The sequence below is a fragment of the Heterocephalus glaber genome, unplaced genomic scaffold, assembly GCF_053883595.1.
Source record: "Heterocephalus glaber isolate CG9 unplaced genomic scaffold, H.glaber_assembly_v1.0 deba00001593, whole genome shotgun sequence".
Classification (NCBI taxonomy): Eukaryota; Metazoa; Chordata; class Mammalia; order Rodentia; family Bathyergidae; genus Heterocephalus; species Heterocephalus glaber.
The window spans coordinates 9,204,461-9,221,725 of record NW_028258368.1 but is presented as its reverse complement, the minus strand read 5'-3'; the positions used below and the strand labels follow the sequence as shown (position 1 = coordinate 9,221,725).

The following is a 17,265-nucleotide window of genomic DNA, read 5'->3' as shown; positions in this document are numbered from 1 at the left end:
CCCAGTAGAAGCATCACACTGGGATTACACTTCCAGGAACTAAGCCCTCCAATCCAGCAAACTTCTAGTTCCAGGGGAAAAGCACATGGATTCTGCAAATGGGTCACTGTGAATAATGGGGAGAGAGGAAATACTTCCACATTTTGAGTCTCAGACCTACATGTTTCAGTTATGCAGACACAGCACCACTATTAGTCTTTGGTTCAGTGGAAATGTACCGCAGGATTTCATCTACAGGCTGAATTCTTACTTACCCTCCCATGTGCCATTCCAGTCTACCAGGAATTTTATCATTTCTGTCTATGGCATATGTTAGGGCCACTGAGACCCAGACTATCCTTAGTAGTTAAGTCCTTACTTCTGGGTGATTCACGAGGTGATCAAAATATATGATATGTGTTTAAATAAAAACATTTCAGTAAAAGATACATTAACATTGATCCCCCACAAAATACTGTCCCTTGTTTCTTACATATTTATTTGATCATTCTTGCCACTTTCTGAAGCAGTTCTGGGAGTGTTCTTTTGTGAGCAACTTTATAAGCAGTGATAAGAATGTGGTGACTACTGCTTTCAAGTGTCATCCAATGGAGAGGCAGCCTTGTAAAAACATTACTGTGCGTCCCATTCACCTTATTCACTGGACCTGGCACTGAGGGGCTATGCATAGCCACCATCCCAGCTACAGTGATTACTCAGTGCTCGGGCCTACCTGGCTAGCCTTGATTTAATATGTAAATCAGGTCTTTGTGCATACTTAACACAAAATGAAGTTATTTTGGTAACAGAACATCTCTGTTTTATATTTTGGTAATTACATAGCTATCTGACATATGATGAAAAACTTTTGTCTAAATAAACCTAAAAAAGCTTTTTCAACGTAAGTACTCCTATGTGATAAAAAAGTGATAAAAACTTTAAGCAACATAATTTTTTCTTTGTAGCATATTAAATAATATTATGTCTTGCAATGGATGGTATCTTCCAGTCAATGAAATATGATATTTAACTTGCTTAAGCACAAGGATCATATATTTTATCTTACTTTATATCTCCTCAACCAGTTTAACACTGTATTTTTTTCTTTCTTTCTTTTTTTTTGGTACCAGGGATTGAACTTGGGTCTTTGTGCTTGTGAGGCAGGCGGTGGAACCACTGAGCTAAATCCCTGGCCCAAATGCTGTATTTTGATTGAGTGAATATTATGAACATCATTGTAGTAATTAAATTTTATTAAATTAAAATTAGTAAAATAATATTTTTGAACTCTTACATGGTGAGTGAGATTTCAAAGAGTCTTTTGCTCGATTTTGTAATATTTTTGGGAAAAAATTTTATATTTTATTTTTAGGGTACCTAAACTTTCTTCAAAACTCTCTGGCCAGGTTATGGTATTTTTTTTAGTTTAAAAAAGTAAGTGCATTTTGTATTTTTCAGGTTTTCCATGTTTCTTTATGGCGTTTAATGAAAAAAGCTCAACTACCAAAGCTTCCTTCAAGCTTCAAATTTGCATTCCGGGCTCTGGTTTTGGAGGTCGAGTCCCTTGATTCCTTCTTAGAGGATGCTTCTTTAGGTATTAATGAATTTTAAATATTTAACCAAGGAATTTCTAGCTTTATGTAGGATAAATAATTTCAGATGGGTGAGCATAAAAGTTTGTGTGGTATAGCTAGACAGTAGGTCTGCATGGATGGTCACAGAACTCAAGTTATGGTTTGGGAAGCTCATGGAGTCCAGGGAGCTGCTGAGTATCCCTTCTCATCCCTGCTGAGCACACTTCCAGAGGAACCCAGAACTTCCTTGTCTTGTTTCTAACCTTAAAAAAGTATGAAAGTCACTGATTTGTGATTTGAGGAAGTCTGGGAAAATCCTAGCCCAACTGGCCCTGTTTTCCCCACTTTCCTAAGTTCTGTCCCCATTCCCACTATGGTAATGATTCCTTTCAATTCTCAGGAAAGTTGTGGGCTAGTTTCACAGAGGAATCCATAGTAGAGCACTGAGGTGTCACTGTTCATCTATTTCTCTTCTCCAGAAAGGTTGCTTTAAGGACATGCCTGTAATCCCAGTACCCTGAGAAGCTGAGGTAGGAGGATCGAAAGTTCAAGCCCAGCCTGGGCAACTTAGCTACATAGTGAGATCCTGTCTCAAAACTTTAAAAAGGGCTGGGAACGTAGCTCAGTGAAGGCCTTGGGTTCAATCGTCAGTCCTCTCACCAAGTGAAATATAATGATAAATCTGCCATTGTGGCATTTGATATATTGAAGGGCTTTGCCAGCAATCACAGAAACTTGGGGAAAGTATTCAATATAAACTCAGTCTAGAGTTTATTTTTCTCTTTCCAGCTGAATGGGTAGATATTAAATATTCTACGCCAACAAAGGAGGAAGAGTATCCTTCAGAGAAAGTAGCAGCAGCAAGTAAAATTCAATCGGTGTGGAGAGGGGCATATGTTAGACTACTTATGAGAGCCAGAATGCCAGGTATAACTTTTCAAACATTTATAAAATAATTTATGTATATAAGAATGTATAGTTGTTTATATGTGTAATTGAAAAGTATTTTAGACAAAAAAAAAAAAGAAAAGTATTTTAGAGTCACCCCACTTTATGGATCAGCAATACATTTTTATTCTATAAGTACTGAAACTCTTCGAGGTCAGGAATTATGTCAATATTCATTCTCTTGGCTGGGGATTGGTGGCACATGCCTATAATTCCAGCACTTTGGGAGGCTGAGGCAGGAGGATCCAGTTGGGGCAGTTTAGTAACTTAGTAAGATACTGTCTGAAATAAAAAGAAAAAATTTTTTAAAGTGCTGGGGATGAAGCTCAGTGCAAAGGTCCTGGGATCAACCCCCAATACCATATAAGAAAGAAGGAAGGAAGGAAGAAAAAGAAAACCCCCAAATCTCATTCTTTTGTCCCCAACATTTAGCCACGGTGCCTCACACATAATAAGTGCATCATAAATACTTGCTGAACAAGAGCATGAATGAATGGATGGATGAAGGAATGTTGTTTTCCCGATCTGTCATGAGTTCATTTCAAACAAGGAGCTGGTCTTTTTCTTTGTGTGTTGCCAATGCCTAGCAGTATGCAGCCTTAGTCAGCTTCAGTGAAATCAGATTTTTTTTTTACCTTCCTATCCTGGATTTCAAAGAAATGAATGAATAAATGAGTAGATATGAACAAACGACAAAGAGTCCTTCATTTATGTGCATGGTGATGTACATTTAGAAGGCATCAATACATTTTAAGTGTGTTCTTAGATTTATTAAGTCAAATATATTTATGTATATGAAATGAAATTTTTGTGAAAAATGTATATTTTATTAGCTTAAAATATAACAGTAGGTGCAAAAATTCCATCATTTGCATTCTGCAACTTCAGTAGACATTTTGCTAGAAAAAGACTTATCTCAATAGAATTATTCAAATATATTGAAATGTTATAAAAACATTTAATAATAATTGTCAAAATATCCATCTAAGCAGACATAAAACTGAAGATATATAAAGGTTTAAAAAACTACATTTCCTAATTCTGTGAAATAAAAATATTGCAATTGTCTGATTTTTATTTTTTTTTCCATTAGAAAAAAATACATGAATTTATCAGACTAAACGTATGGCTTATATGTGTGGTTGTTTGTCCATATGTGTTGTAAAATAATATTCATGCAATGATTTAATTTATTTTTTAAAGACTGAAAAACTTCAGCAACTTAATGCACTTAACAGTATTTGCATTTTTTTTTCACTCAACACATATTTATTGAATTGATCTTATATGTGAAGCACTATTCTTGATTCTGGCCTCAGAGAAGTCAGCGAAACAGTCAGAGTTTCTGCTGTGATGAATCTTATGTTCCACTTGCAGTAAATATATACTAGATAAATAAATAAATTATGATATCAGCTTTAGATACTGATAAGTACCATGAATAAATTGAGATAGGATAATTAGAAAAAGAATGTCAGTCTGACATGTCAATTTTGAAGTGCTTACTATAGATTGCATTTTTTCCTTTCAGATTGGCTAGTTTTCAGCCATTTGTCAATAACTCAGTAAAATGAGTTTTGATGGAATCCTATTAGCTGTCGTTCTTTAGAAAAATTGGATGGACTACTTTTTGCTGAGATAAAGTTTTTCATGTCATTGCCGAGATGAAATTTTCCTTATAAATACTATTTGATAAAAATCTTAAATTACATCAAAGAACACTTTATGACTTTTAAACTAAAGATGAAAGAGAATAGCATAATGTGAGCAGAGCTCTTGACTGAAGGCTTATAGTTGTATATTTGAAGCATGATTTTTCTGCTTATCAGGTTTATTAATTTGGACCCATCCTACTTGTGAGTTTCAAATTCTTCATCTCCAAATGAAGGCTATAAACACGATGATCTTCCTGGAATTTTACAGATTTAATGTTGTTATTTATTGTTATTTTTAGGCACAAAGGAAAATCTCAGTGTTGCAGATGCTCTTCAAAAAATTTGGGCAATATTGGAACTGAATTTAGAGCAATATGCACTTTCCCTGTTAAGGTAAAGTGGTATTTCCTCTTCCCAGTCTACGGATATCCTTTAAAGTCCAGTTCGAGTGCTACTTTATTTGTTGAGTTGTCTCTGATCACTGCAGCTAGAATCACACCATCACTACTGATGTTTACCTAAAATATTTCTACGATACTTACTACTTTTTGTTTGTGTCTTAATTGTCCATATCTAAAATTTTAAGTAGAAAGCATCTGAAAGGCTGAGCAGTCTCTTAAAATCTGTGGTACCAAGAAGGCAAAAGTTACAGTTTAGGATCTGGTAGGGAAGGGGACCCAGTAAACAAAGTAATCAGATAAAACCCTAGAGGACAACAGGGACAAACTAGAAGTAGATTAAGCCTTAGATAAACTTCATTCTAGACACAAACCACATCCAAGATGCTGCATAATCTGAATAAAACTAAGAGAAAATTATATATAGATTATATAAATTTTGAGAGAAGTGGACCTGCTGGTAATAGGAAGTGACAGGAAACAAACCTCTAAAAGTAGCTGTTACGGAAATGTCCAAGAAAATAAAGAATAAAGAAAAAATGGATAGATAGAAACTTTGGTATTTTAGTCAATAAAACATAGTCAAATGGAAATTACACAAATGAATATTTGAGTAATTGAAATTAAGAGTGGATTTAACAGCAGATTAGACAGAATAAAAAAAGGTTAAAGTACTGGAAGACAGGTCAATAAAAAGTATTTCAGCTGAGCAAGTGGGGAAGTGAGTGGAACAACAGCAGGTCTAGTGTATATCTAGCTAGAGCCCCTGAATGTTAAAATATAGCTGTGCACTTTCCAAACGGATGAAAGACATTAAACTATATTTTCAAGGAATTCTGCAGATCCCCTGTAGAAAAGCCAAAGAAAACCACACCTCGTCTCATGGCAATCTAACTGTTGAAAACCAAAGACCACAAGAAAAACCTCAAGAGCAGCCAAAGAAGTAAGGCACTTATCTTGGAAGAAAAGGCAGATTAATAGCTCTGAGAAGAAGTAAATTAATGTCAGTAGTGACTCACAGTTCCAGAGTAGGGTAAAAGCTTTTAAAAAGTCCTAAGGTTCTAGTGTTATTCAGAAACAACAAATATAATCTTTTAGTCGAGACTCTAATTGGATGAGGATGCATGATGTATTCTTTAAAAAATTTTTTTTTTGGTACCGGGGATTGAACTCCGGCCCTTGCATTTGTGAGGCAGGCGGCGAGGCAGCACCATTGAGCCAAATCCCGGCCCTATGCATGTTATATTCTTTACCATGATCCAATTTGTCTTAATCAGTGAATTTAAGAAAAATTGATTAATTATATATTTTCTTAAGAATATAAAGGGAGGAAACATTTTCCAACTCACAACTATAATGCAAGACTTGACAAGGACAGTTCAAAAAATAAAATTGCAGACAAACTGTTCTCTTGAACATAGATGCAAAAAAGGTAATAAATTATTAGCAAATCAAAATTGGAATCATCTAAACAGGGTAAAACCTCACAACTGAGTGTGTATCCCTACTCCCCAGACATACAATGGTAGATTAATATTAGATTAGTCACTTTGATTTAGCACACCAACAAGAAATAGGAACAAAATATTTAGTTACATGAGTACATTCAGAAATCATTTGATAAAAGTTAAGGCATTCAAAATTAAAAATATTGTTTAGCAAATTAAGATTTAAGAAACTATCTTTGGTGTGTTAAGATATTTAGCATTTTATAAAACAAACAAACAAAAAATAGAAATCCTACTGTAAACATGATTAACAGTGAAATTTTTGAAAGCTTTCCCTGAGTATGGGAAAGATTCCTGCCCAACCACTTCCATTCTAGACCATCCTGAAATTCCAAGGAGGGAAAAAGAGCAGTAAAACAAAGCAAAAGCCACCAGAATTTTAAGGAAAGAAATGAAACCTCCACTGTTAACAGATGATATGATAATCTATATAAAATGCCAAAAAGTCTACATAAAACCTCGGATACAAGACCACTATAAAATTAAAATAGAATTCATATTTATAAGCAAAAGATAAATAGAAAATTACATATACATTTTAAAAAAGTAAAATAAGACTAAAATTAATGAAAAAAGTCCATAATGAGCCAAATATAAAAATTTTAACTAAAGATAGAATTCAACTGTGCACTTCCCCAACTCGGAGAATGAATGTCTCATAACCTCACCTTCAGTGTCCCATGGGTGTTGTTAGTCCTAGCTTGATTAACTTTTGCTCCAGAATGCTTAATGGTTTCCTAAAATGAGTACACATTAACCTAAAATTCCACATGTATGAACACACACAAAGAGCACAAACCCTTCTTTCCAATTTGCTTCTGGGGTTTTGGGACTTCCATGAGAAGATCTCTGGTTCAGTCCTACACCTAAAAGGTGAATTCCCCTATTATGGAGTTGGATCAGACAAAACATGGCTAAATTAAGATCTTAATTATGGATAAATTTTCCAACTCAGGAATGTCTCTCAGGGTCATTCAAGATATTCCACATGATATATGAGTATTGATGGCCCTATGTTTATTAGGATTTTCTGAATTATATGAAAACACGCGGACTATGTGAAGGGAACCAGGACAATCTGGAAAGGCTCTCAGCGTCACCCTTATTATACAATGTTGAGAGATTCAATTACAATTCCTTGTGTAACCTGCTTAATCCCTGTGTCAGCTCAGCTGATGCCCACGTGTTAGCTTCTCCCAGCTGAGTGTGCCTTAGCCAGTGCTTGGTACTGACAGACCACCACATTATACTTCTTACTCAGTTTTGTGGCTTGTGCCTTGATGTCCCCCCAAAACCTCATGCAGTCATAGATGAGCCTTTTTTCTGGGATTGATTTATGATGCAATGCTAGGCTCAAGGGCACTAGGATTAAGGGTGTGAGTGCTACCTGCCATAAGTAATCTGCATAAGATAAAAGGGGCAGAAAGACACTGTTGAGGGCTCCTCCTCCTACCATTGTTACTTTTGCCATCATGATCTGTTGCTCCACTGCCACCCTGCCTTGGAGCCATCCAATTATGGACTGAAACCTCTATGAGGTGTAAGCCAAATAAACCTTTCCCCCTTAACTTTGAGTGTTGGGTATTTTGTTTCAGCAAATGAGAGAAAAGTAAATAAGACACTCAGAGTGATCCTGTCATTCATCATTCTCTGATGAATGAGAGCTCTGATGAGGAAAAATGGAGAATTATTAATATATATACCAGGACTATAAGCATAAACCACTACTGCCCCAGGCAAACCAGAATATATAGTCATTTATTAATTTATGGCATCATCATTTAAAAAACCCCTCCAAGTATAACCCTGTTAATTTCTTCCCACCACCAAAGATTAATGATCATATGGAGCATGTGAACTCTGTCCTCCATGAGGACCTGCATGATTTTATTTTCTATTAACAGCCAATCTGAGCATTTGCTTTCTGGAATCCAAGAATACCTGTAGCTCCGTCTTGACCTCTAATAGGGAGCTATTTGGTGCCATAAGGGGTTCTATCCTAGCTAATACCTGAGACATTGTATGAAAGACTATATTTCTGGTGCTGCTAAAGCTAGGTCTAGATTCTGGCAGGGTGGGAAGGATAAGGTGCAGAGGATCAATCATTTCCACCCTGCTCTGAAATATGCCACAACCTTCCAGGGAGCAAACATGAAGAAACTTTAATCCATAATTTTTGCATGTATCACCTGCTCATACACCAGAAATCATGCAGAAGAGAAATAGAACTCTCCCCTTGTTCATGGCTTAGTTTTTTTTTTTTTTTCAGTACCAGGGATTGAACTCGGGACCTTGGACTTGTGAAGCAGGCGGCGGCACCACTGAGCTAAATCCCTGACCCCATGGTTTAGTTTTAAAAATCAATTTTTCTAAATCCATCCCTTACATTCAGTTGCATCCTAAACTCTATTCTCTACTTCAGTTCTAGGTCCTTTAATTGTCTTGATCCATTTTTATTAACAGTTGTCCTGCTTCTAGTTTTCCAAGCCTTATAGCTTAAACTTTGGTTCTGATTTTCCACTTGTGAGCTTTGATTATTCCTTTGATCATGAATTACATTCTCTTTTGATTCAGAATTTCAGATAACTTTGAGCACCTTTGAGAATTTTCTTTCATGGCTTATCTGGGAGGGGGTCCATTCCCTTGGCACCAGGTACTATGAACCACGTGGCTCCCTTTGGATCAAGAATTCAGCCTGTCATATTTATGCTCTTAGGGCCTGTTTCTTTCTTTATAAATAGAATTTATTTTAAAGGTGGCTTTTGTCATTGATGTATGATTCATTTTTACATATGTAGAGTAATGTTTAAAAGCAAGTGCAAATCTCTTGAATCTTATCCATGCTATCAAGATGAAGACACTAAGCTTGCTTTCGCTGACTATACTTTGACCTGTCCAGATCAGCCACCAAATTCTTCATTTATAATATTCAGGTGAGTTATTATAAACTGGCAAATGATGTCATTTTTAAATGGCAGGCAATATTCATATATGTAGAGTTTTTATTTATGGTAGTAGTAAAAGTATCAGCTTCAAGGTTGCTTTCATAACTTACATAGAATTCTTCCCTACTTGCTATGCATGAATGAGATATTATAGAAACTTTTTTGTTCCTTGTGTTAAAATATGAAGAATTTCATAAATTCTTTATGAAAATGATGAAAGTAATATAAGAAATTAACATGTTCTTAGTATAGTAAAAGAACCTTTAATTTCTAAGTAATAGGATATTAGGTAAAAGTCACAATTTACTTATAAAATGGAATTTCTTAATGTCATTTGCTTTCATATGTCAAAATGGCACCTTAGTAATAATTTTTAAATGAAAATAATGTGTGAACCTTGAAGTTATTTGGAATTTGAAAATTTAACAAGAATTATTGGCATTGAATCTAATTTCAAACTTTTAAGATTCATGTTAAGGGAAAGTTCATGCTTTTGTAATTACAGAGAAACATTTTTCATTCCTCAAGATATGATTTTGGTCCCCAAAGTGTACACCACACTTCGAATTTGTGTCCTACATGTTATTAATAATGACACAATGGAACAAGTGCCAAAGGTCTTCCAAAAAGTGGTGCCTTATCTTTATACCAAGAATAAGGTATGTGTAAAGTTTATTCTTTGAATAGCATGGAATGGTGGTGAAAAGCCAGCAGCTTGTTGAGGGCCAGGAGAAAAAGTGCCCCAGTCTATCTAACAACAATAGGGCCTGGGGTGTTCCTAGTACAACTGCTATTTATGTGACTGCAGGAGACAGTGTGCACCCTAGAGCACTCTTTACCTCTGGGCCTTCATTTTTTCTCTGCCCCAAAGATTTCATTACAAAAAAAAAGCATTAGAAATTCTAATCATTATAGTCATAAACTCATATAAACCCTTAAAAGGGAAATGGATCTAAAGAGCTCATTTAGTCCTATCCCTAAACCAAACTAGAAGATTGACTTTGTTTCCCATTGAGTATTTATTTCACTCTAAATATTTCTGAAGATTGAGGTTCCATATCCATCCACCTACCATCAACATCATCTTTTCTTAGGCTACATAAACCCCTTCTGTGTCAAGAAGCACACAGCATGGTAGCATGGTACTCCTGCTGAATGAATGATAGACCCTGATTTCTGACCTTCATTCAAACCAATGTCCGTCCTATATATTTAAATTTCATCTTCATGTTTTTGGTCATTTCTTGTAATAGTGGATGATGATAAAGGGCAGTATATACCTGACTTAGAAACCAAAATACATGTTTTATCTCTGCCTTCCATACTGTAGCTATAGCATGGCTTTGAACCTCTTCATTTTTCTCATTGGGTTATGGCTGTACTTGATTTCTGAGGCTCATCTCAGCTTATGATTCTATTTGCTATTTTGTGTGAGTTAGACATACCTAACTAATTAGTGCTGGTTTTATAGGAAAAAAAAATTTAAAATGTGTTAAAGACCTAGTAGGCCTTTTGAGCCGCATTAGAGAACTTAGAAAACTTTGAAAAACCGCTACAGTAAAATGCTCAATGAAACAATTTATATCAGGGGCCAGGGATTTAGCTCAGTGGTTTCTCTGCCTGCTGCGCAAGCGCAAGAACTGGAGTTCAATCCCCGGTACCAAAAAAAAAAAAAAAAAGAAAAACAATCTATATCAACTGACATATATGCATGTATGTATGTATAACAGCATATTTTAAACTATTTTAGTGAGTTTTCACTTATATTTCGTTATTATATTATATATTTTATATTTCATTTTGTATATGCATATGCATACGTGTGTATGCGTATTTTAAACTATTTTTGTGTTTACTTTTATTTCATTATAATTATAATTTTAAAAACTTGACTATGTTCTATTAAACCCTGAACTTTTTTCTATTATTATTATTTTATTTTATTTTATTTTATTTTTGGTACCGGAGATGGAACTCAGGACCTTGCACTGGCAAAGCAGATGGTGGCACCACTGAGCTAAATCCCCAGCCCTTTTCTATTATTTTTAAGAGATAAATTTTCTTGAAATTTCAGTCACATTTTACTGTTTAAAGATATTAACAAGTTGCGACCCGAGCCTTATTTTGTTTTAAATTGGGCAAGTTTCACATTTGTATTTTAAGAGATAACCTGGTTATTTTTTGTACAGTAATCTATATGTGGTATTATACACTTAAATATAAATTTTAAAGTTCACTAGATTAAGGCCAACTAATCTACATCATTTTATTATATTGTATCTTTTTTATTCATGTATTTTATTCATATATTCATATACATAATTTATTTTAATTGTTTTTGAATGGATACATATTATTTGCTTTAAAAGTTGGAAATATATTTACTAATTTATATTTATCTCATGATTTCCTTTTGCACTATATTTATTCTCCCTCATGTCCTAATAAATGACATTTTATTAAAAATTACTGTATTGTAGATCAGTATGTTGTTTTTTGTTTGTTTTGTTTTTCTTGGTACTTGGGATCAAACTCAGGACCTTACACTTTCAAGGCAGGCGGCAGCATCCCTGAGCTAAATCCCTGGCAAAAATTACTGTATTGTAAAAATTATCTTATGTATAACTGCACCAAACATACCCATTTCCTCCTTATTTCTTCTACCCTCTCCACTCTAGTTAACTTTTTAGGCTCAAGTTAACTCTTTTTAGGCTAGGACAGGTGGGAACTGGGCAGTCGTAGTTGCTCGGCTGGGCACTAATCATTCCCTCTTTCTCCCAGCTACCACTGCCCTTGGTTTCTACCCACAGGTGGTTAGTTCCTGTCCAAAGATGATATGTTCAACAGACCTGGGCTGTAAGCAGTGCCAAGACCAAGAGGCAGTCCTGCTTCCCTCTCTAAACATCCCCGATTCTGGAATTCATCTGGTGGGCTTCTCCTTTGAGTTGCCTTCCCATGTTTGAGTTTTTGTTTGCCCCTTTTACTGAGTACCTTGTGGATCTTGGTGAGCATCCTCCAAGCCTCTAGTGAGAACTGTGGCCTCTAAACCACCACGTGAAGGGATCTCTTGTATTACTATTTTACCATTAGTTTAGTTCTAGACTTTCACTTGCCTACAATTTTATAAATTTTTGCTTAAAATTATTTTCTGAATCTGTCCAAACACAAGAAACAGAGTCATTTAGCTTTATTTTACTTCTTTAATGTATTAGTAAAATAAGCTCAAATTATAAAAATAACAATATATCTGTGCATTATACCTTGCAAGTGTATGTGCCTTAGCATATACTAAGGCATTAAGTGCTTCTGCCACAAACGTGTATCCTTTCTGTAAGAAAGTGCAATTATAAAGACATGAGTCACATTATCACTAATCTCCCATATATGGTAGTAAGAAAATGTTTTATAATCTCCTTTTTTTTTTTTTTTTTGGTACCGGTACCAGGGATCAAACTCGGGGCCTTGCACTTGCACTGAGCTAAATCCCCAGCCCTTTATAATCTCGATATACATAAGATTTTTCCTTTTACTTGCTCCAAACATAATGTCAGAATTCCTTATTGAGGTTACAATTCTCATCTCATTATGAATTTGGAATTCTGGCTAATATTGCTAGACATCTAATTGAGGTATTATATATTTATTCTGGTTTATGAATATCTGATTTTTCTTTCTAGGAATCTAAACACAACAGAGAGTGTTCCTTGTAACAGATCAACTGGAAGTCAAATCTGTCTTTTGTTTTTATTCCTTTTTTATTCATTAGGAGCAACTACAGTTATAAAAGCAGAATTATGTTGAAACTTTCATCTTATGATACCATCTGATTCATTGACATTTTGGCCAGATATTCAGTTATGTTAATGAAGCTATTTCCCACCATGAAGTAGTCCCTTTCCTACATTCTTCAGCTGCTTCTTTTCTCCAACCTAAGGAGCTCATCTCCAGATGCACATCTGGGCTCTGTCGGATCAGAGCAGCTGTTATTTCAGCTTCATTTCTAAAATCCTGGACTTTTTTCCTTCTGTAGTTTGGAAAGATTAATCTTTGAGATAAGAATATTAAATAAGAAGCTAGTGAGCTGTTTCAGAATGATGCAGTGATTTTAAAATTATCTTAGGGAGCATCAGAAGAACTAGAGAAAATGTAGTAATTATTTACTATGGTCAAGCACCTTATTTTTTTACTTAAAGAACCACACAAAGAAGTTAGAGTTAATAATTTTCCTGTAAACACTTAAGATGATACTTTCCAAGAGTAAAATACAATGTTAGTGGTTTGATGTTAAGACATCTTGGAATCTACATGTATATCAAGATTATAAAACATTTTCTCACTACAGTATATGGAAGACTAGTGACAATGTGACTCATGTCTTTGTAATTATACTTTCTTACAGAAAGGATACACATTTGTGGTGGAAGCATTTAGTGGTGATATGTACGTGCCAGCCTCACAATGGAAGCTGCGCCTCATTGGTCAATACACCCCACTCCCGTTCCTCGCCCGAGATTCTCCATGCAGCAGCTTCTCCACAAAGGAAATCAGAGGATACTACATACCCAATAATAAGAAAATTTTATTCAGGTATATAGCAGAGGGGGGAAGCCAATCTTTTAAAGACAATAATATATTAGGTTAAAAATAAAATCCAGAGTCAGGTTTTAATTTCAATTTTTATACTCTTTTGGAAACAATTAATTTGGAGTAATATGAGTATGTAGATGAATATAATGATAAAGATATTTGTTTGAACTTCATCCTCCTTGACTGTCATTAGACGTTCTTCTCTATACTTCCTTATCATTACTTTCTCCTTGTTCCACTCGGACTCTGAGCAGATTCTAGTGCAATTTGTCCTCGTCTGTTAATGGGACCTTCTTTCTGCACTCATCTGTACACTCCCCTTGAATAGTCTCAGCATGGACTATGCTCTCTTTCATTAACTGGTTCTGCTGATTCTAGTTCTGACATGGTTTTCTTCTCTTTGCCTCTCTCACTATTCTCCGTCCCTGCGCTACTCTGCAGTTTATAAAACTATTGTGTTTCTGGAATCCATGATTCCATTATATTTCCTTTTTCATATTCTAGCATCTCCCTTATTCACGTACATGCCTATTCTTTACTACCAGACTACTGTTATAACACAGATATTTAAACATGTGATTTCCTACTATAAAGTCTTTGATAATTTTCTTTTTTTGTTTTTATCCCCGTTAAGTTTATTGGTACATTTTCGGTATAAAATACAGTTACATTCATCATTGGAATCTTGTACCATTACATGAGTTTCTTGGTTCTTTTTTCCCCCCCTTCCCCTGCCCTCCCTTCACCCACTCCACCCTTCCCTATTTGCAAAGACTTTGTTTCCATTTTTTTCCTTTTCTCATATTTTTTCTTTTCCCTTCTTTCCTTTCCCCTAACCCTCCCACTTCCCCTGCACCTTTAGACCTTTTCTTCCTGTTACACAATATCAATTATACATTTTTTAAATTACAATATCAAGATCTAGGAGACATTACCACATATTTTACAGAATTTAAAAGGATATAGAAAGCATATTACAAAAATCCTTTTTGAAATAAATTTGACAATTTCTAAGAAGTACCTTGGAAGACAAATTAATGAAACTAACTCTGGAGGAAATATAAAATTTGAATAGCACCTATTAAAGAAAGTATATTCCTAGCTTGAAAACCTACCTATATGACAACAGCAGGCTCATATACATTTTAACTGATAAATTATATCAAACAATTAAAGCAGAAAAAAGAAGGAACGCTTCTCCCCTCATTTTAGGAACTCAACATTGTGCTAATTCTAAAACTGGATAAAGATAATAGAAGAAAAAAGTATGAACATAGATAGAAATTTGTTTAACAAAACAAACTATTAGAAGTCAGATCTGGCAGGATGTAGAAAGTGGTTTTGTTATAGGGATGGCAGTGTTGGTTCAGCATTGGAAGATCCACCCCCAAAAGTCATCATTTTAACAGAGGAAAGGAAAAAGCCATATGATCCTGTCACTAGTTGGAGAAAAAGTACTGGACTAAATTTTACAACTGTTCATGGTAAAAGCTATCAGGAGACTAGAAGTAGAGCAGAACCTTCTCAACAGATTAAAGACATGTACTCCATACTTCCAGCGCGAATGCCTTATATAAATGGAGAAGATACAATGGTTTCTCCTTAAGATGGGGAATAAGGGCAGATATGCTTACTCCTTATCTGTCCATTAAACTTTGAAACCTAGGCCCCACCAAAGTAGTTTGGCAATAAAATGACACAATTAAGATAGGACTGGCAAGGTAGAAGCAAAATCTTTATATGTAGATGAAATGATCATCTACAGAGAAAATACTAAGAAACTTCTAGGAGCCCCTAGAACTTGTATTTGAATTTAGCAGGATTAGAAAGCATAAGGTATATATAAAAATTCAGATCTGTGTATACTTGCTAAAATGAAGAATTGGATATTGAAATTTAAAAGTTATGTAGGAGTACAGAGGACCTAGAAAAGTTAAAAACAAAAACAAAAACAAAAACAGTGTTGGAAGATGTTTAGTACCTAATTTTAAGACTTCTTCTAAAGCTACAGTAATCAAGGCAGTGTTGGTGTAAGGAAAGACATATAGATATTTGAATAAAACAGAGAATCTAGAAATAGAACCACACTTATATGGTCCACTGAGTTTTGAAAGATTATTTAACATTAGCATTTTATAGAATATAAATTCAACTCAAGAGCCGAGGAAAAGATAGTGTTTTCAGCAAATGGCACTAGAATACCTGGTATCCGTATATAAAAAATTAACCTCAACCCTTTTTTTCCATACATGAAAATAACTTGAAGGGATCTATGAACCTAAATGTGAAAGCCTAAACGTATAAAACTTTAAGAAGAAATTATAAGGGAAAATGTTTATGAATTCAGGGTAGGCAAGAACTACCTAGTATACAAAAGACATGATGTATAAAAGAAAAAAATTGGTAAATGAGATTCCATCAAAATTTGGAACTTTAAATGACATCATTAAAATGAGAAGTAGTCCTTAAACAGACCATATTTACAATGCATATAACCTATGACCAGGATATATAAAGAATTCTTAGAGCTCATTAATAGACAACCCAATTAAAAAGTAGACATAAGAAGATGATAAATAGCCAGTACAGCTCAAGGAAAGCCGTGCAACTCTAGAATCAGAAAAATACTAATCAGTACAATAACAAGATTGAATTATACACTCATTAACGAGATGAAGTTAAAACTTTTAAAAGCCTTGTCATGACTTTTTCTTTTTGTTAGATTCTCCCCCTTTGCGTTTAATTTATCACACCCAATGGATTCATTCTGCTGGGTTTCCTGGGGTTGTGATCCTCATTGTCCTTTCCTAGGGTATTGTCTAAAATTTTTTGGAGTGCCAGTTTGGTATTCATGAAGTTCCTGAGGTGCTCTTTATCATGAAAGTATCTTATTTCTCCATCAATTTTGAAACATAGTTTTGCAGGGTACATCAATCTGGGTTGGAGGCTGTTTTCCTTTAGGGCTTGAAATACATCACTCCAAGCCCTTCTTGCCTTGAGGGTTTGCATTGAGAAGTCTGCTGTGATTCTGATGGGCTTTCCTTTGTATGTGATTTGTTTCTTTTCTCTCACTGCTTGTAAAATTTTGTTCTTCTGTTGGATTTCTGGAATCCTAACTATTATATGCCTATGTGTAGATATTTTTTTGATCAAGGCTATTTGGAGTCCTATATGCCTCACTTATCTGTATGTCAAGTTCTTTTCCCTTCCTTGGGAAGTTTTCTGCCATCACTTCTGTGAACAGTTTTTTTTTTATGTCATCTGCACTCTCTCCTCTTTCTTCATTGAGTCCAATCAGTCTTATGTTATTCTTCTTTGCATCGTCTAGCAGCTGCTGGATTGATTTCTCATGTTCCTTTACAATTTTACAATTTTACAATTTTAAAGTAATTTTTCTTTTCCTGGTCACTAATTGCAATCTTTTCTTCTATATCTGAAATTCTATTCTCACATTGGTTCATTTTGATGACTTTTGATGGAGTTTTTAATCTCCTGGAAATCTGTTTGCATCTGTTTTATGGATTGATTTGTTTCCTATGTTGGGATTCTGTCATGTTCCTCAGATCCTCTATTTTTTTATCTGTGTCCTCTCTAGATTTACTAATCATGTCTTGCTCCATGAGCACAATCTTTGCTGTTATATGAGTAAGTATTTCTGATTTCATTTTTTC

The 17,265-nt window shown here is 34.7% G+C and overlaps 1 protein-coding gene across 6 annotated transcripts in view; it reads left to right on the top strand.

Moving 5' to 3' along the window:
- The window catches only part of Adgb (androglobin), a 126,404-nt gene that overhangs the window by 82,451 nt on the left and 26,688 nt on the right, over nt 1-17,265 (top strand). For all 6 annotated transcript variants that reach the window (XM_087193472.1, XM_087193473.1, XM_087193471.1 and 3 more), the window contains 6 exons: nt 1,438-1,573; nt 2,343-2,480; nt 4,456-4,549; nt 8,861-8,995; nt 9,513-9,666; nt 13,407-13,594. In XM_087193472.1, coding sequence (XP_087049598.1) covers nt 1,438-1,573; nt 2,343-2,480; nt 4,456-4,549; nt 8,861-8,995; nt 9,513-9,666; nt 13,407-13,594 — 845 coding nt within the window. The remainder of the gene's footprint in view (nt 1-1,437; nt 1,574-2,342; nt 2,481-4,455; nt 4,550-8,860; nt 8,996-9,512; nt 9,667-13,406; nt 13,595-17,265) is intronic.